Source organism: Lampris incognitus, chromosome 14 (assembly GCF_029633865.1).
Source record: "Lampris incognitus isolate fLamInc1 chromosome 14, fLamInc1.hap2, whole genome shotgun sequence".
In the NCBI taxonomy this organism is placed as follows: Eukaryota; Metazoa; Chordata; class Actinopteri; order Lampriformes; family Lampridae; genus Lampris; species Lampris incognitus.
Window position 1 is genome coordinate 11,456,868 of NC_079224.1, and position 18,711 is coordinate 11,475,578.

The window sequence follows — 18,711 nt, forward strand, 5'->3', positions numbered from 1 at the left end:
AAATTCTATCTGTTCATTCTTTAAACAATCACTCCAACACTGTGTTGACTGCACAACCATGAACATCTTTGAGAGAAAGATCTGAGTGTGTTCACCTTTATCCGCATTTGTTTGACTCTTCGCGTCACGATTACAAAGCCTTCCTGTTTATAATCCCAACCCTCTCTTAAGACAGACAGCTTCTCACCCCGCCTTCGAGTTCAGCTAGCTCAGAAGAGGTATGATTGACTTGGCAGGACCAACCTGTCCAACACTGTTAGAAAATGCATTGTATAAACTAGCATGGCTGAAGCACGTGGAAACCTTAACAAGTCTCGGAGGCCTATTGACAAGACACACATTCAACATATTACACAGTAGGATACAAATAAAAGAAAACTTTTAGCCTAAATGCTGATTTGAAAAAAAGATTATCAATGAGCATTGAGGATCATTTCACAGACAAAAGCTCTGGCACAGAGCACTTCTTCTAAACCTGTCCATTGATAATGAAATGAGAGATGACTATGACGTCCAGATCAAAAATAAAGTCGGAGTCTCGTCTAATGCTAATCAACTGCAGGTGATTTTTTTTAATGAACGTGCACTGCCTCGCTCCCAACCAAGAATGTGTGAGTAAGCAGGCATTGCAGTTAATATGATGGGTGTTATACCGTTTTTTTACTGAAAAGGAAAACATGGCCTACTGGTTCACTGAGTGCAGACAGCCAAGTGCAGAAAATACTGCCATCTCCCATCACATAATGGGGAAATAATACTGTCGACATGGGTTTGTCAACACACACACGAGGCTTCTTATCTCTGTACAGCAGGTGCACAAATGGACACACAAGCTACTACCCTTCAGGGACTTATCAGAATGTGAACTAAAAAGTACACTGAAATTCTCAGAGAAAGGATCCAACAGTGGCATATGGGCTTATTATATGTGTGAGCCACCATGTAGGCTTAAGACCTGACTAACTCTTGACACTTTCTAAAACCACACCAAACCTCACCCAGTTTACGTTGTGCTTTGTTGAAGTACCTCACAGATTACGCATAGTACAATGTATTATACCAAGATTCTTATCTTACGGTATGTACTGCAAGTGAGATTTATGGCCGGTACTGAAAACTGGCAATAGCCACAATTCAAATGTTGGTAGAGTTTGGCTCTGCCTAGAACGTTTTTCTACACTTGGCAGGCAACCCATCATCAGTAGGATGTGTTACTCTACTGTAAATAACATATTTGGCAAATCAATCACTAAAAGGGGCTGTAAATCTAAAAAGATACCATCCATCCAGCTGGTAGATTTTTGTACCACCCTGTTAAGGAGATGTTGACTGAATTACTGGTGTATTCTCAACACAAAAACTCTCCCATAACATATTGGAGTGCTGCTGAAATAACCCATCCATAACCAAAGGGTTATGGCTCCATGTCATAAATCTGACAGTGGTGGACGACAAAAATTGGGCAGATCAAAAATGCCATTCGGGTGGGGGCGGAGGGTTATTTCCTTGCTGCCCTGCAGATGGGACAGAGCAGTTCATTAAAGAGGGCAGAAACTATGCCCCCAATTATCATAGTGGACAGGGTGCTATTATGTCAATTCCCTCCAACACACTGCGGACCTACATCACGGCCAATTTAAAGGCTCTTGGATGCCTTTCCAGGAGCAGAAGTCCCTCCTCCCTTTGCTTCATTTTACCACTACAGCTACATCAAAGCCAGAGGCTACCGCAGCTATGAATACATTTTGATAATAACCCTACTGGGAGCAAGGATAATAGTCACCTGGAACATGCACTACCAAATGCACGTATTACTCACCCTTCACTAAAGACTGCAGCTGAGAAAGCTAATGTGATTTGACCATGCATAAAATAAGGGAGAGAAAGAAAAACAGAAAGGATGGGACAGGCGCAGGTTATTCAGATTGAGCACTCATCCTTAGATTAAACATGACAAACCTAATTAAGCCTACTCATCGGAGGTGCTCTCAAAAACTAGAAACCCGATCACTTCCTCAATACGCAGAAAATGATGGGTGTTACAGAAGTCACATATGGAAGAAGAAAAAATACGTAACCCTCACGCAAAAAATTGTAAGAGGAGTTGCTGAGATTTGCTGGTAGAGGTTTATGGTTTGTTTAAATAAACACTCATTCGCGTCCTCCTCACTGCGATTAGCATGCAGTTGATATAGCAGGCAGTGTCATCATATTTTCCAACCCCGAACTTGCAAGACTGGCATCTTGGTTGTGACAATTTGGTTCCATAATCTAAATATGTTCACGAAAGGTTTTCTTCTCAACGTCACAAGACAGACAACAACAAAAAATAGCCAGCTCATAAAATTCATATATATATATATATCAGGAGTGTCCTTAGCTAAAACCCGAGACTGTCAAAAACTGACACACATATACACGTGTGTATACATTTTCACTTGTTCTGCGTGTTGAGGAAGTGGTTGGAGATTTTATAGATATATGTATGTATAAATATTGGCACACACACACACACACACACACACACACACACAAAGAGCCTTCATGTTATATTCCACAATGCCAATTTATAGTGCTCGACCTGAGCTGCAACTGGAACAGGACAGGTATAACACACCTATAATCTAAGAGCGACGCCATTGTACGGTCAGGCTACGGTAAACACTGTACAAAGATGTCAACAAAGAGAAGCGTGAAGCTCAAAGCCACTGAGGATTATCAATCACAGTCGAGTCGGATGTCTGCGTGGTTCTCAATCTAGAGCCAACTTCCTGTTCTCAGAAGCGCGTGTTTAACGCGAACTTCGCTTGACACGTGCTGGATACATTAACTGACCAGATCCTACAACCACTTTGATTTCAGCTACAATTTAACCAACGCTCACTCAACAACCTGGGCTGAAGATCTTAACAAAACAACAACAACAACAACAACAACAACACTCGTCCTTCCATTAACAATATTTAAGCTGTTATTGTCGGACAGTACCGTTTTGGTGGGGGGGGCTGCTACCTTGGCTAACGTTTGATTAAGTACGGTAAACAATAAAGCAGCGTGGTAAAGCCACTTCTCACCAGCGCCGGCTAACCACGCTAACCCCGCGTTTCAAACCCTCTCACTCGACTGTGCGCGTCCGTAGTGAAACGCTTCCATCGGGGCCTACCTCAAGTACGACATCCCCGAAGTGGCGTTCGTACACGTACCGGTGAGAAAGTTGACGCCACTTTGCAGTAGGTCGAAAAGCCGAAGTTGTGCGGAAAACTCCCAGCTTATCGTCTCCGCAGACGGGCATCCGTAACACACACACACACACGCGCACTGGCGAGCAGCCCAAAGGTTAGCATGGAGCAACTTCCAGGCGACTTGACCTAGGCTAGCTCGGTGGTTAGCTAACTTAACGGGATATAGCGTTAAAGGCTTCCCACCGAGCAAACACTGTTGCTCCCCCGACACGCAGACGCCAACTTGAAAAGCCCGGCTCCCCTGCTCGTCTCATGTGCTCCACCGACCACCCCAGCCAGACATAACCAGGGGGCTTGTTTAGCTAGTTTGAGCTGGCTAGTTTGCCCGTTAGCCGCGTGAAAACGAATCGTGGCGACCGCTGGGCATCAACCGTTGGCTTACAATAAACATTACGGACATAAAGATAGTTGGTACAACTCACGCTATCTGTGACACACACACACACACACACAACCCTCCCCCCCGCTTACACGCAGAGTGAATGGATGCCAGCGAACAGCGCGGTTCGCCAACATTATCAGTCCAGGCGCTGAGTCCGGGAGCGGATAGCATTAGATGGCGAACCCGGCTGTACAAACCGAGGCAGGAAGCCAGCCAGCTAGCTAGCTGCGGCAAGCTAGCCGCGGGAGGCTAGCGTTAGCCAACCAAGCTAGCCGATTGTTCCGCGCACAACTTTGCCGTTGGCCCGCCGCCGTGCCCTGCCTGCCGGCTGCGGGGGTGGGGAGGGGGGGCGGCCGGCCGTTGTTTTCGGCGACGCAAATAAAGTCCCAAGTTTTTAACCGACGACCGCGCCGCCCGCGCCGCGCCGACGGTCGACTTTTCAAAACGGCTTTCGAGGCTCGAGAATCGAAACGTACCTCACTTCCGCACGTCCGCCGCAAATCGGGCAGCGGCAGCCATGTTTTCGGTCCACTCCGCCAGTCGGGCGCGTGAGCCGATTCCGCCGCGCTCGTCAAACGGCAACTCTGCTGCACATTTCGCGCCCCTGCCGATTAGCGCGGCGCGTCAACGCCGGCCGCTGGGCTTTCCCTTCGGGGGGCGGCTGTGGTTAATTGACGTTTTTTAAAAAAAAAAAAAAAGGAGAGGAGGGGGACTCCGTTGCGACAAAGCGATTGTTTCGCGTTTCGCTCACCCCGTGTTTCATTACGCTGCCTACACACGCGCGCGCGCGGCGCGCGAGCGCGAGCGGTCGAGTCGCTATAAGCGCCAACAACTCGGCAACAAAACCAGGCCGGAACCGCAACGTGTTTCATCAAGTTTTAATAGTGCCGGCCGGCCCAAAAGCAGGACAAGATTTGGAGTCAGGAAAACACCCATATGGAAATATGGCAGTGACATTCTTTGTTTACCATCCGCCAGTCAACACATTTTAAGTAACACCGTGCCAACATAGAGTGCAATGCCTTCAGGTTAGTTGGTTGATGGTTACAGATAGTTCGGGTGTATTTTTGCACATGTACAGTTGAGAGATTGGGGGCAGCTTTTGTGACCACTTGCATGCACTTGAAATGCGACGCTCAACTGGGGTTTCAGTTCGCTCGTGTGAAATGTGTGATCAAGCATGCGCCTCTGCAGAGATTCTGCCTGCCCGCGTTTTCTACAAAAAGAGATCCATTAACGTTTTAGTGTATCACAACCTTCAGAGATAAATAACCAAGTGCCGAGAGTCATCACCAACCTACTATCAGTACTGGTACATTCAAATACAAACCAGACATTTGTGTGAGCATGCCACTTAGCCAGTCTACAGAACAGTGCAAAACACAAAAATTCATTCCTGAGACTATCTAGTTAGTAATTAGTCCCTTGATACTCTTCTTTTCATGGTTAAGTAAAAAGTCAGAATGGAATTCTTTCACTGCTCAATTTGGACAATATTCTTGTGCAACAGGAAAATCATGTCAACATCAAACAGCAAGATGCATTGTGATTCATCACTATCCACAATACACAAGACACATGGACATATTCTCTTTTGATGGAGAGAAAAAGGTGTCATTCAATAGGATCTTTAGCTGCACGTTAATTTTTTTTTTTTAATGCTTGGTTCTGGAAACGTTCCCTACACATGAATACTACAGTGCTATTAGAAATTTAAGAGATTTTTATACAGATATGTACAACATGACAAACCTCCTCAGACATGTTTATTCCCTCTGTCAGATGTGTAAAGGCTGCCGTGTAGTGGTAAAGATGAGGTCCTTTGCTTGAACGCTTTGAAATAAAAGTCAAGTGCAAAATAAAAAAAGGCTTTTCATTTTTTAAATGTTTTTTTTGTTGCTGTTGTTTTCCCTTGAGCGTTTTGCTAAACTGAGCGCGTCTCCACCTCTATCTTCTCCTCCGACTGTGATGTTTCTGTTTCCTGGTGGCCAACGCTGGGACGAACAGTCACCACTGGACCGCCGCTGTAGATGGAGTGGAGGAAGTTCCACGTCTCCTCAGAGATTTGCCCAGAGTCTGCCCCTGTAAGGTTAGCGTAAGCGCACATGCATACTCAGTTAAACATCACTACTATTTACATATCCCTGGATTTAGCACAATTTACCAAGTTTCACTGTGGCTCATTCTTACAAACACAAATATAATTTATTTTTCCCCCCATTTTAACCAAAAATCTGATTCGTTTCCATTATTCCTGCTTTCTTCCAACTACTGGCTGCTTTTTGTGTCATCCAAATAATCTCTTGATGACAAATTGAAAATTCCCATCAATCAGGCTGAGCCCTCCATCCTTCTCAAAAGTAGAGGTCACAGAGAAAGCCAGATGCACAATTTCTGCATGGAAACTGATATTTTATTTCAGTTTGTACGTCCTCAAATGCAGTCCTGTTGTTCTGTCCAAACAGAGATGGGGACATTCAACAGACTGCTTTCCGAGAACAGATGCAACCACACACTGGGGAGACCATCTGAGATGCGATCAGACATGACTTATTCATATCCGTTGCCCACAACACACATCATAAGCAATTACATGTATACCAAAGTCAGCTTTAGTGAGACAGATAACCAAAAAGGCATCATACCTTGTTTAAGTGTTAAATGGCCGTTCTTGTTGATTGCAATCTTTGAGTTATCAACCGGCCCCGGTGGATCTTCAAAAGGACAAAGGAGAAGATTCTGTTATCAAATGCTGTGTTCAGCTGCACATTTAATGTATGTTACATAATCCATAATAACTGTTTCGGGGCACAAATATCCCAGTGTCAAATGTTTCGGTCACATTATTAAAGCAGTTTCTTTTCAAGTCCTTTCACTGGGAAAACAAGCACAGAAGGAACAGAAGTTCGAAGGGGAAAAACAAAGCCTTCTATACACGTCTATGCTCTTGAAGATGTGACAATAAAAAAACAAAAGAAGCAAATCAAAAAAAAAAGTGGAATACATTTTGACACTTCAATTTGCAGTAGCAGCAGGCTCACTTGACATGTGGGACTAAGGCATGCTCTTTGAAGATACAGCAAGAGAGGGAAAAGCTTCATCTCAGCGGAGGCAGTATTTGATATACGTGGAGAATTTGGAAGGTGCACGAGAAAATCTTCTTCAGTATATTTTCCACTCTATTAAAAAAATGTTTAAATAAACCTAATGTGCGCATTTGCTTTAAAAAGTAAGCCTCGCAATTTCTCATGAGACTTGGATCAGGTTGAAAGGAATCCCATGATAAATCACCACTGTCCACAAGTAATCTCATGTAGGCGTCACTGTCAAGTGGGGAAACGTTTGGTCTTTTAAACAGCCAATTGGATAGGGTTAGGGGCTGAGAGAGGAGACCTTGGTCCACTCACCATTATCCTTGCCTTTGACAAAGCCCTCCCACTCACGAAACCACTGCATGCTGATGCAGTATATGACCACTGGAGACTCCTCCTCCTGGAATGCCTTGTTCAGCTACAGGGACAGAGTAGATGAAGAGGTGGGGGTGGGGGTGAGTGAGTGAGTTGGAGAGGAAAGTGGGAGGAGAAAAGCAGGAGGAAACAGGGAGGAGAAGGAGATAAAAAAATGTGGCGAGAATGAAAGGATTGAGAGTAGAGGATGGAAAGCCTTATTCGTTTTCTACTGTCGTTATTAGAATGCAGTCTAACACCACCCTTCATCACTTTTGTTCTTTCTACGAAGTGAAATCCTGCTCTCTCTCCCTCATGTTTAAACACAGAACTAAATCTCTCTCTGACTGGCTACTGTGTGTGTGTGTTTGTGTCTGTGAGGCAGAGTGGACAGCCAATCCAAGCTGCATCTGTCCCTATGCATTAATGATGAGTATTGCATCGGGCTAACACCTCTCATCTCCTGCTAGGGTGAGTTGTGCCAACACAGGCGGCCTATCAACTGGTTAAATAGACCAGAGAAAGGTCTATACACACCGGCATACTGGCACACACACAATACACTGTTATTTCACACTTAAACCAAACAACAACAAAAAAAAAACCATCTGGCTGATGATTCTTCTTGCTACTACAACTACAACAGGATTTTACTCAAGCTGTGCTGGCAGATGTATTAAAAAAGAGAGGGCATACCCGGACAAACATGTCCAGCTCAGTCTTGCGTCGTTTTTCTAGTTTCTCGATCTCTGTCTGGCACGTGTGGCAAACGTACAGGTGGTTGACAGCGGGTCCGCCTCCATACCTATAAACAGCAGACCAAATTTACTCTCCCGGCTCAGCTCAGGAACACAAAATATGAATTTGGGGGGTGTCTGGGTAGCATAGTGGTCTATTCCGTTACCTACCAACACGGGGGTCTCCGGTTACCTCTGGCTTGGTAAGGCGCCCCTACAGACACAATTGGCTGTGTATGTGGGGGGGACGCCAGATATGGGTCTGTGTCCTGGTCACTGCACTAGCCCCTCCTCTGGTCGGTCGGGCGCCCCTTCAGGGGGGAGGGGAAACTGGGGGGAATAGCATGATCCTCCCACGCGCTAAGTCCCCCTAGTGAAACTCCTCACTGTCAGGTGAAAAGAAGCGGCTGGCGACTCCACATGTATCGGAGGAGGCATGTGGTAGTCTGCAGCCCTCCCCGGCTCGGCAGAGGGGGTGGAGCAGCGACCGGGACAGCTCAGAGAGCGGGGTGATTGGCCAGGTACATTTGGGGAGATAAATAAGGGGGTAAAAAAAAAATTTTTTTTGGCTATATGAGCAGAGGTCTGATAGAAAATGACTTGTTTCCTAAATGGTGTTGTATGCCTAGGCAGAAGTTAGAAGAAAACTGAGGCAACTGCCACCGCTGGCTCAGCTGGCTAGGGTACCTACCTGCTGTAAAGGTGATCCCAGACATTCTGTGGCAACATCACAACCAGGTCATCGATGAATGGCGCCTTGTTGGGCGGCACACCTGAGGGAACACGTTAGTGCATTTAATCAATAACGCTGCTACCAACAACACACAGTTTAGCCCTCACAGATCAGTACAGATGTGTGACAGAGGTGTGTCAGAATTGACTCAATGTTACTGAGAGACATTATCCAATATTGGAGTTAATGTTGGGTACTGAGAACTGGTTCCGACTTGGAACTGGCTTCAAATTTCTAAGAACATGCATTTGTATATTATACAGAAATATTGTGAAGCGGGTTATATTCCTTTCCAAGTGTTAAGTCTCCTTCATTTAGGTCAGCCAGACATGACTGACATCCTATTATTTGTTAAAATTTACTATATACGTAACCAGTTTTGATAAGCGGAGTCAGACTCGATAAAATCTAAATGACAATGAACTTTTTTTATGGTTACCATAGTCAGTGTCAAGCAAAGCTTCCACGGGGAGTTTTGAATTTTTGTTGACTTTGTGTGATGATGTGGACAAAAGCAGTAGTTTTACACCAAAGAACGACTTCATGGTTGCAAAGATCTATATTTGCCCTCTGGTAGCTTGTGTGTTTATTGTTAAGAGAAGAGTGAGGGATGTAGAGGTGTTTTGGAAAACAGGTGTTTGCAAGATATATAGTGATTAGGTTATCTGATGTACCCAGTCTGAATTCAGCAAATGGTTGCACCAGATTCTGTGGGGAATTCAACCTGGAGACAAGCGTTTGGAATCATTATATCTCAATATCTAATCTTCTCGCTGATGGTCACATTTTCTTATGTCGGTCATATCGAAACATCAAAATTAAACTGAGACTGGGGCATCCGGGTGGCGTGGCAGTCTATTCCGTTGCCTACCAACACAGGCATCGTCGGTTCAAATCCCTGTGTCACCTCCGGCTTGGTTGGGCGTCCCTACAGACACAATTGGCCGTGTCTGCGAGTGGGAAGCTGGATGTGGGTATGTGTCTTGGTCGCTGCACTAGCACCTCCTCTGGTCAGTCGGGATGCCTGTTCGGGGGGGGGGGGGGGATAGCGTGATCCTCCCACGCGCTACGCACCCTGGTGAAACTCCTCACTGTCAGGTGAAAAGAAGCAGCTGGCGACTCCACATGTACTGCAGGAGGCATGTGGTAGTCTGTAGCCCTCCCCGGATTGGCAGAGGGGGTGGAGCAGCGACCGAGACGGCTCAGAGAGCAAGGTGATTGGCCAAGTACAATTGGGGAGAAAAGGGGGGAAAAATACAAATAAAACGGGAAAAATAAATAAAATTGAGGCTGATATAGAAATCAGTAGTAAACTCGCAGAAGCTTTGCGTAAAATTCAATCTAATTTATCTTATTTCCGGTTTCATTATTCCCAAATGACAAGGAATGATAGAAGCATCTCAAGTAAATTGTAACAGTGATAATTGCAGGTGCAAGCACAGCGCTGCGTAACTGTCTATTTTTTGTTTCAAATGAATCAATCCTCTACTGTATTGGAAACATATGCAGTGCAACAACCTTCTCAGACCACTACAAGGATATTACCTGCCAGAGGGGGCACAGCAGTGTAATCCACCAGTATTTCTTATTTATGTTGGATGAGAAAACGTCCACCACAACTGTTGTAGCCCAATAACTGTAAAAAACTTACTTTTAACAGTTTTTCATGCTTGGTCATATTTCCAATTGTACAATTCAAGGCCATAAAAGGATGAAAAGGAGGCTGAGAGCTCGGGTATTACTGACATATAAATCTTTTAGAGTCCAGTCCTCTCCTCTACCGAGAGTATCAGTAAAGGAGATTATCCAGATAAAAACAAGTTACAACCCTTCTGAAGTCTGCCATGTTCTGCAGAAGGCATGCTCTACAGCCTTGTCGAAGATACAAATCCCTAAAAATGTTAAAAGGCAATGAGTGTCCACAGGGAGTGGATGTTCTGGGATTTCCCGGCTATGTGCTTGGACAAGACAGGAGGGAAACTGATCACTAATGAAACGGGTGCACTGGTACCTCCATGGCAGCAGAGGAAGTCGTTGTTGACGATGGGTCCTGGCTCAGCGAAGGTCTTGAACTTGTTGAGCCACTGGCGGGAGATGTAAAACTGCAGCAGGCTGGGCTCCATCATATTGAGCAGCCCTGTCACCCGCCGGCGCTCCTTCAGCGTGTCCTCATTGCTCTTCCTGTGATGGAACAGAGCATAACCTTGGCCGTTGACGCCACAATTGCAAAACAGCTCATTGAAAGGCTGAGAATTTCTATAGGAATATGACAGGTAAATGTCTTCTTAATTTTATTTTTAAATAGAATAAATAGTTTGTTTTCAACTTTGCAATGAACCCCATTCTTTTAACGAGTCTGATGGCGATGGCTTACTTGTAGAAGAGTACATAAGCCTCAGCATTCTGGACACAGGACTCGGAGACCTCGGTCACACTTTGGTCATCAAATTCATACCACAAATTGTTGATATCATTCCTGCAGTAAGCTATGTAGTGTCCACCTAGGAACAGACAGGGAAAGGAAGTGAGCCCAGAAACAAATCTACTTTGTCTGCATGAAATCTGTCTTTAGAGGCTTGTGAATGCAAAATACTCCTACTGTGATGTGCCATCTGACGTGGCTACAACAGATGAACAGGAGGTGGGTGTGTGTGTGTGTGTGTGTGTGTGTAGGTGTGTGTGCCCACTCACTGCTGGCGGTGCCATGGTGACAGATGACAGACAGCAGGTCATAGCTGGTGGTCTGGGTGGATCTTTCTTTGGCCAGGAAAGGCTGCAGGTCTAGGCCCTCGAGCGGGAAGGAGACATGGGTACCTATCTTGGTGGAGAACATCAGTTCGTGTCTGAAACGCTTTAAGTGGATGCACAGGATCTGGAGGAAAGGAAAGGAATGCACAGGAAACAGTTTTTTTTCCCCTTCTTTCTCCAGAAAGCCTGGCCCAAGGTTAAAAAAAAAACACAATGTAATTTGATATAGAAGGTGTCTGTGTACCTCTGGTAAACACTGTACTTTGCAGAATTTGACTCCGTTTCGTAATCTATAAAGGGGAAAAAAGGAGTTGAACATCGATAGTTCTATTTTTTAGTTAATCTAATGTGATTTGATACTTAGGATTCATCAATAAGCAGAGACGCTGAAAATTAGGTGCTCACTTCTTGCATTTTTCACAGCTATACATGTTGTCCCCTGAAAAAAAAAAAACCCAGTCAATTGTTTTTTTACTCATCCATATTTATCAAGTATTAACATCTGAGTTGGTAGTCCAAGGCCACGTCCAAGGACTCACCTTTTAGCTCATCCCTGGCAAAGAAGGCTGCCAGACAATCTTGTAGTGTCACCACTGGACCCCAGAACCAGCTAAAAAAATTTTTTAATTAAAAATGGGCACGAGTATGAATTTTAAACATAAAGAGCACCTTATAATGAGCGATAGAGGTTTTCCTGAGGCACTACTGCCTGCAGTAACAGTTGAAGAAACTCAGCATGTAACTGTACTTTGTCTAGGCTAGATGCCCAAAACATATCAATTGAATAAGGCAGCTGTTACCTTTTGATGTATTCCATGACGAAGGCAATCCAGCCCTGGGGCGCGTAGGCCTCCCCGCAGGAGCCAGCTTTAACCAAGGAGGTCTGGTGGGTGGAGGAGTGGAGCTTGGCCAGGTCCTCCTTCCCTGGGATGGGGAGTGATATGTCCTGGAAGTTCTCCAGGATCACTGACACCTATGAGCCATGACACGCTGACAGTCAACACTCATTTTTCATAAATGGCATCTGCATTAGATGAATACTGGGATGAAAACATAAAAATTTCATTTTTAATTCTATTTTCAACAATTTCGAAGAATTTGTGGAAACTCATTGTTCTAAGTGTAAAGTATATTACGGGCTCCTATTATGGGCTCCTGCTTACGAACTACCTATCTTTTTGAGGAGTGTAGCAGCTGTTTTTTGGGGTACGATTATTGCCAAGTTTGAAGCACCAAACATTTTGCTTGGGTTTAAACCATTTGTATTATTATTATTTGGCACCCTGATGTGATGTAGTGGCGAGACCCTTACCTGTGGAATCACAGTTTCTTAAACAGACTTAGACCTAGTTTTTCTCATTTAGCATGTTGCGCCACTCCCCATGGGTTCTCTATGTCAGCATCAACTCCACTTCCTGGCATGTGCATGCTTACTAATCTTAAAATAAAACTTGACTTGCCAGTCTATTAACTGCACCACCGGCTTTTGGCTGTCTCTCCTACACCGTGTCCCTCTCCCCTTTTCCCACTATCTTAATGAAACCGTATGAGGGGAACTGAAGTCATCTGTTGACATCGAAACACTCACCCGATCGCAGGTGAGGCACTGAACTGAGCTGACGATGGTCCCGTCGAACACATCGGAGATGACACTGCGGTATTTCTTTTGACGCTTGTTCTTTGGTGGGGTGAATGTGGTCACCACTGTGGGAGAGCACAGAAGGGTTTATTTCCAGAAAGAGACACACATATAAGAAAAACATGCACAGACACGTCTGGTACCTGCTATTTTTTCGGGTGTCCTGGTGGTTTACCCGGTGAAAATGCACACCCTATACCTTCAAACCTATGTTCAGCATCCAATTCCAGCCTAAGACCTGTTTAGCATATCGCTCCCTCCCTGGTAACCTAGTCTTTTTGTCCCTCTTCACTGTATGATGAAGTAAATCTGTCCGTAAAGCAAACCTGGACTTGGTGATTCTTTTCTTGGAGAAAATGAGTGAGCAACACAGCATGGTAGCTTAGTGGTCAGCATTGTCGCTTCACAGAGAAAGGGTCCTAGATTTGATTCTCAGTTTTTGTGAGGCTTTTCCATGTCCTCCCTGTGTTTTTGTTTTTGGTTCGCTGGTTTCCCTCCACAGTCCATATACATGCATGTTAGGTGATCTGAAGACTCCATTGTGTATGACTGATTGTGTACCCTGTGATGGAGTGACCTTGGCCCTTTTGAGAAATTTAGTCTTGCAATATTTTGCTTACTGTGCTAACCAAGGAGTACTACCTTTCTTGTGCACAGAGTTGAGGTTGGGCCAGCCAGATGCAGATTTTGGAGGGCTGCTGGACATTTTGGGACCATGCCCCTCCATGGAAATGGGACTCTGTGCTCTGGCATTATTGGACAACTGGATGTCTGGGAAGGGATCTGTTGGAGCAAGGGGACAAGGTCCTCAGAGTTTCAAGGACAGAGATTTGCTACTGGATCTTGAAAAACCAGCTTGTATTTAATATTGATGACTTTTTTTAAGTGGCAAGTAAATCCCATCTATTGATCCACAATAATATACAGTATATGACATGACAGAGTGTGTTTTGACTATGAGTCAAATCTAGTTTGTCTCCACCATATTTACCTGTACTTCTACCCTGGACCTTGATGGCTCCCTGGCTGCTGATAATGGGCACACTGGCAGTGTCAACATCTTTGTCTAGGTCTCCGGTGCCTCCACCCCCACCACCTGTATTGCCCCCACAGCGGTACAGGTCATTGATCATGTTCTTCTCCTTCTGCCACTCCCGGTTGGCCTGGATTTCGTCCCGATCGGGAATTAGCATCTCGGCCTCGTTGGTGTCATCTGATGGCCGCCCCTCCCCAGTGCCTCCGGGGACCTCACTGTCGGCCCGCTCACTGCTGCCACATGACTCACATGACTGGAAGTCATTGTCAGACTGGCTGCGGTTGTCATCGTCAGGGCCCTCATCCATAGCGATGCCATTGCATTGGTCGTTCGGATCAGGCTGCGGCTCCTTGAGCTCCTCGTGGAGCTGGTCCATCAGACAGCGCAAGAACTCCTGAGAGTCCTGTAGGTGGAACAGCCACAAGATGAGCTAGCACCTGACATCCATAAATTGGGTGGAAATTAATGGTATCTGGTAAATTTTTATGACTAAATTTAAATTTTTATGATTTTGATGACTGCTAGGATAGGCTCCAGCATCCCCGCGACCCTGTGCAGGATAAGCGGTTTGGATAATGGATGGATGGTAAATTTTTACTGTGGAATGTGGGTTTGCCTACCATACCAACCAATTTTGTGGGTAACTGGACTAATATGAAAAACTTGTGTGAAAGATTTTTCTGCCTTCTTTAAAAGGAAAAACATACTGTGGTGCCAGCCAATATTAATAAATACAAGTTAGCATAAAATTGAAGACCACAGCTGTGATGTCCCACAGCGAATTTTTTTTTTTTTTTTTTTTTTTTAAATCAGGCAGAAAATCCAGCATTCTTCTTAATTCTGCAACCTACAATTCCAAAACCAAACCGCTCAAACATGTAATCAATCCTGATGAATCTCAGGCATCTGATCTCCCAATCTAGCCGAGTAAACTCTTCTCTCCCGGTATCTTGAGTGCTTCATTCATGCAGATGCCCAAGCCGAGGCTGTGAGGCTTGGCATGGCATGACAAATGAATATTCCCGAGCTTGCTCCTCTGAACACTGGCGAGCTGAGAGGAAACAGGCCCTTTTATCGCTTTACTATTCAAGCTTCTAATGGTTGATTAACAGACACCGGAGGAAGACTGTTCCTTTAAATACCCGTGCAATAAAACGGCTTTTAAGATCCCGTCTATCTATAATGCATCAGACCCTGCTTTCAAATCTCAGCTTGAATCAAATCAAGGAGTTTAAATTTACGTCGAGACTTTGCGTTCGTTCACTTGTGTGTGTGTGTGTGTGTGTGTGTGTGTGTGTGTGTGTGTGTGTCTGTGTGTGTCTGTGTGTGTGTGAGAGCGAGATGGTAAAACAGAGTGATCCCTCAAAGACAGAATAAGTGAGCACAGGGGTTCTATAAAGAGAGAATGTGGAAAATCCCATGGCTAAGCATTATAAAGAAACCATGTCTGCTTTTTCTTTTACTGGTACTGAAAAGGTCCCTTTTGGACCTAGTGGTTGGAATTAAACTTTATTAGAAGGCAAAGCGAGCCCTTTGGACATTATATTTTAAAAGTTTGTGCCAATTGAAATTAATGAGTTTTATGATAAGGATTTCATTTACATCTGTTTATAACATTTATTTTTAAACATTTGTTTTCTTTCGCAATTGTCGTTTCATCTTCACGTATGACATCTGTGTTGTTTAAGGGTTAAGCTAACCAGGCGATTCCTTCAAGCTCCGATCATTTAAGATCCTGGCATGCCATGTCTATTTGGAACGAGGTTGCCATTTTTTGAAGCTACGAAGCGTACTTGAACTGAGTTTTTCCATTTGGTCGGTAACCCTGATGAAGTCAATTTCAGCCAGAGAACATTCATTTGATTATTTAAGTATTTCCATTGCTCTTCAAGTGTTGCTGAATTTGTTTTATACCTTCAAGTGTGTGTGCAGGAGATTATGTGAGAGTCAGCGGCTGGGAGCGATTTTACCATGCAGAGGATTCTCCTGATCTGGGTGACTGATTTGAGATGCAGCGAGTGTCATTTCTAGATGGGAGGGAGCTCGGTGGGATGTGGGGAGGAAGGAAATAAGGAACGACTGTATAAGCCCTCGGACGCGTTTATAGACCGGTTTCCAAGCATATAAGCCCAGTTCAAGTTTAAAGTACTCTCAAGTGGGTTTCTCAACACAGGACAATAATAGCTGTATAGGGATAAATGCGTGATTTTGTTTGTGCTGTCACATCCCAAGGTTTCAGTAAAGAGCAAGTGAGTCCAACCACTGGCCACAAACACACACGAACCGCAAACACATTGGCCACAAACACATTACGGACACTCAGTCATAATCTCTTATTTTTGGGTAGTTCCTAGATTATCAGGGAGTGAATTTTCTGTTCCTGTTGCAAAGCAATACATTCACTTTAGCTGCACATTTAACTGCTCTGTCTGAAAGGACCCACCTGCTGGGAATATCCTCTGAACATGGGGTTGACGGCCTTGATCCCCTGGAACAGGCTGGTCGGGACAACATAGGAGGGCCTGCAGTAAAAACACAACACATCCTGATTAAAGTATCATCAGCATTGTACTACATCCCAATACACATGGTTTATATGAAGCACAAACTGGAGCTGTATCTCAAGACCAGACTCCAACCACTGAGTGTGAAATTTTGGCTCTATAATTGTGAAGTTTGACAATCTTACCCAGCACCTTTGGCTGAATAGTGACTCTTTTCTTTTCTACAAATCCTATTTGGCGGGTATGACAGTATTTGAACGTGGAATCCACAGGTAAGTGTGTGGAGTGGCTGAAACCGTAAGGTTCCTCCCTCTGGTGTTCTCCACGAAAGGTTGAGTGAGCCAACGTAAAAAAGAAAAAAGAAGAAGAGCCAACCTGTTCTTGTGCCAGAGGTCCGACACTAGTTTCTGGTAGCTTTTGCAGAGCGCGGGCTTCTTGTCCGTCCTTACCAGGCCTCCACATTCAAGGAAGAACTGTGTCAAGGGTGGGCTGCACAGGAAAGAGGGATCATTATGAAAGACGGTCTCTACACAAGATTTTTTACAGTTCCCCAAACCAGTAATTGTTGTGTTGTAACAGATTTTTGAAAAGCCTGCAAAATACTCATGTTATTTAGCAGTGTTCTGATGGTATTTAAGTTGAAAAAAAAAAAAAAAAAAAAAAAACAACACATGAATGTAGTTGATGTTTGTGACCTCTAGTCAACATTGTCTTTATCTAATGAGTAAATTTGTCTTTTCATGTTTCATTTTGTTCAGTTCTCTTTCCAATCACCAAGTAAAAAATCCCCAGAGGGGGCTGGTAAATACAAGGATGACCCCATTTACAACTGAAAGTTAAAGGACTCGGCTAAGTTTTTAAAGACAAATTGCTGACAGGACATTAATGGAGACGGGACCTCCATCTCCACAGATGGTGAGTGGAAGCAAATCCCCAAGAAAATGACAAAGAAAGCACAGTAAAACGAGGCATGGAAATCTTAATTCACCTGGTCAGAGACAAGCTCCTTCAGACTAAATAATCACCCTACGCTTCCTAAAAGATGCAGCATATGCACACGCACACACACACAAATAAAAACAAGCATCAAAACAAAGTTCTGGAAGAGGTCCCTCCCTCTGCTGCTTTATGACTCAGTCCATGCTATTTTCGGAAGTTGATTTAGCTTGCAAATTCTGACCCACATCCCCCCCCCTTCACAATCTATCTTATATCTAGACTGAGTAATATCGGTTTGTCCCCATCTAAAAATGTTCTACCCTCTTGAAATGTAGTCTCATGAAAGAATTTTATAGCGTGATGTACGCTGTGGGTCTGTGAAAAAGAAAAGAAAACGAAAAAGTATGGAGGTAACAGCAGGAGCAGCTTGAAGTAATAACTTGACCTCAGTCGCCACAGCAGGGCCCCAATAAAAGCCACCAAACCAACAGTCCAATTACAGAGAATGAATCAGAAGGATCGGCGGCGCAATACATCATAAAAAGTGTGTGAGCCTGGGAGAAAAGTCCGTAAAGGGAGATACAGAAAAAGAGATATATGCTGGGCAAGGGGAGGAAAATAAAGAGGAGAGTGGGGGATTAATAAGGAGGAGATGGAGAGCAAGTTGCAGTTGAAGACTCTTTGGAAACATAAAAGGCCATCACTGCCACCTCATATGGTGCACCGTAGCGATTCTCACATGAGCACAGCCGCAGTCATATTTCACAGTCAGTACCAACAGGGCAGCCAGTTGAAAAACGGCAAGAAGCAACTGAAATGAAGTCTGCCAAAAGACAGACGAAGGGTTGGAATGCACCAGACCCTGGGGAACTGAGGTAGGAGGGGGGAGTTGCACCGTCGTCACCACTATGCAGATGACATTCAGCTGTACTAGAAAAGCACTATGCAGTCCTTTTAAAGTCCTCTGTGATTAAACTGTGGTATAGCGCTATACAAAAAAACTGACTTGATGCTGAGGCAGATGGGAAGGGGTGGAGAGAGGAGAGGAATGAGTTTTACCAGTTGGACAGGGCCTGAAGAGCAGCGTTCATGTAGCACGTGTTGCCAATGTTCTTCAGTCCGGTCAGGCCTGGGGAAGAAAAAAACAGAATAGCGCAAATCGCTTGATAAATTTGGATGGTGGCTGGAAAATGTCTGGTTGCCACTAGGAGGAAAATCTCTGTTAGGTCCTTTTCTATTCTAAGAATCCCATTTGGCCCATTAAGCTGTCAAAGTGGCTTGTTAATTTAATCCACTTTGCCAATA

The 18,711-nt window shown here is 44.6% G+C and overlaps 2 protein-coding genes across 5 annotated transcripts in view; both read right to left on the minus strand.

Annotated features, from left to right (window-relative positions):
- zzz3 (zinc finger, ZZ-type containing 3) overlaps positions 1 to 4,434 on the minus strand; it is a 39,376-nt gene extending 34,942 nt beyond the window's left edge. Inside the window, exon 1 of one of the 2 annotated variants that reach the window (XM_056292543.1) lies at positions 4,101 to 4,434. Coding sequence is in view for 1 of the 2 variants with exons in the window: in XM_056292542.1 (XP_056148517.1) it covers positions 3,714 to 3,795 (82 nt within the window). In the remaining variant the exon portion in view is untranslated. Of the gene's footprint in view, positions 1 to 3,713; positions 3,844 to 4,100 lie in introns of those variants that run through there. The other variant, XM_056292542.1, reaches the window with a different exon arrangement.
- A 54-nt stretch (positions 4,435 to 4,488) lies between these two features.
- usp33 (ubiquitin specific peptidase 33) overlaps positions 4,489 to 18,711 on the minus strand; it is a 32,592-nt gene continuing 18,369 nt past the window's right edge. For all 3 annotated transcript variants that reach the window (XM_056292545.1, XM_056292544.1, XM_056292546.1), the window contains 18 exons: positions 18,466 to 18,535; positions 16,843 to 16,956; positions 16,407 to 16,485; positions 13,919 to 14,366; positions 13,570 to 13,710; positions 12,877 to 12,992; positions 12,089 to 12,261; positions 11,828 to 11,898; positions 11,694 to 11,727; positions 11,533 to 11,578; positions 11,232 to 11,412; positions 10,915 to 11,041; positions 10,552 to 10,721; positions 8,499 to 8,580; positions 7,767 to 7,875; positions 7,032 to 7,134; positions 6,270 to 6,338; positions 4,489 to 5,706 (listed from right to left, as the gene is read on the minus strand). In XM_056292545.1, the coding sequence (XP_056148520.1) occupies positions 5,549 to 5,706; positions 6,270 to 6,338; positions 7,032 to 7,134; positions 7,767 to 7,875; positions 8,499 to 8,580; positions 10,552 to 10,721; positions 10,915 to 11,041; positions 11,232 to 11,412; positions 11,533 to 11,578; positions 11,694 to 11,727; positions 11,828 to 11,898; positions 12,089 to 12,261; positions 12,877 to 12,992; positions 13,570 to 13,710; positions 13,919 to 14,366; positions 16,407 to 16,485; positions 16,843 to 16,956; positions 18,466 to 18,535 (2,291 nt within the window). In that variant the 3' untranslated portion in view covers positions 4,489 to 5,548. The remainder of the gene's footprint in view (positions 5,707 to 6,269; positions 6,339 to 7,031; positions 7,135 to 7,766; positions 7,876 to 8,498; positions 8,581 to 10,551; positions 10,722 to 10,914; positions 11,042 to 11,231; positions 11,413 to 11,532; positions 11,579 to 11,693; positions 11,728 to 11,827; positions 11,899 to 12,088; positions 12,262 to 12,876; positions 12,993 to 13,569; positions 13,711 to 13,918; positions 14,367 to 16,406; positions 16,486 to 16,842; positions 16,957 to 18,465; positions 18,536 to 18,711) is intronic.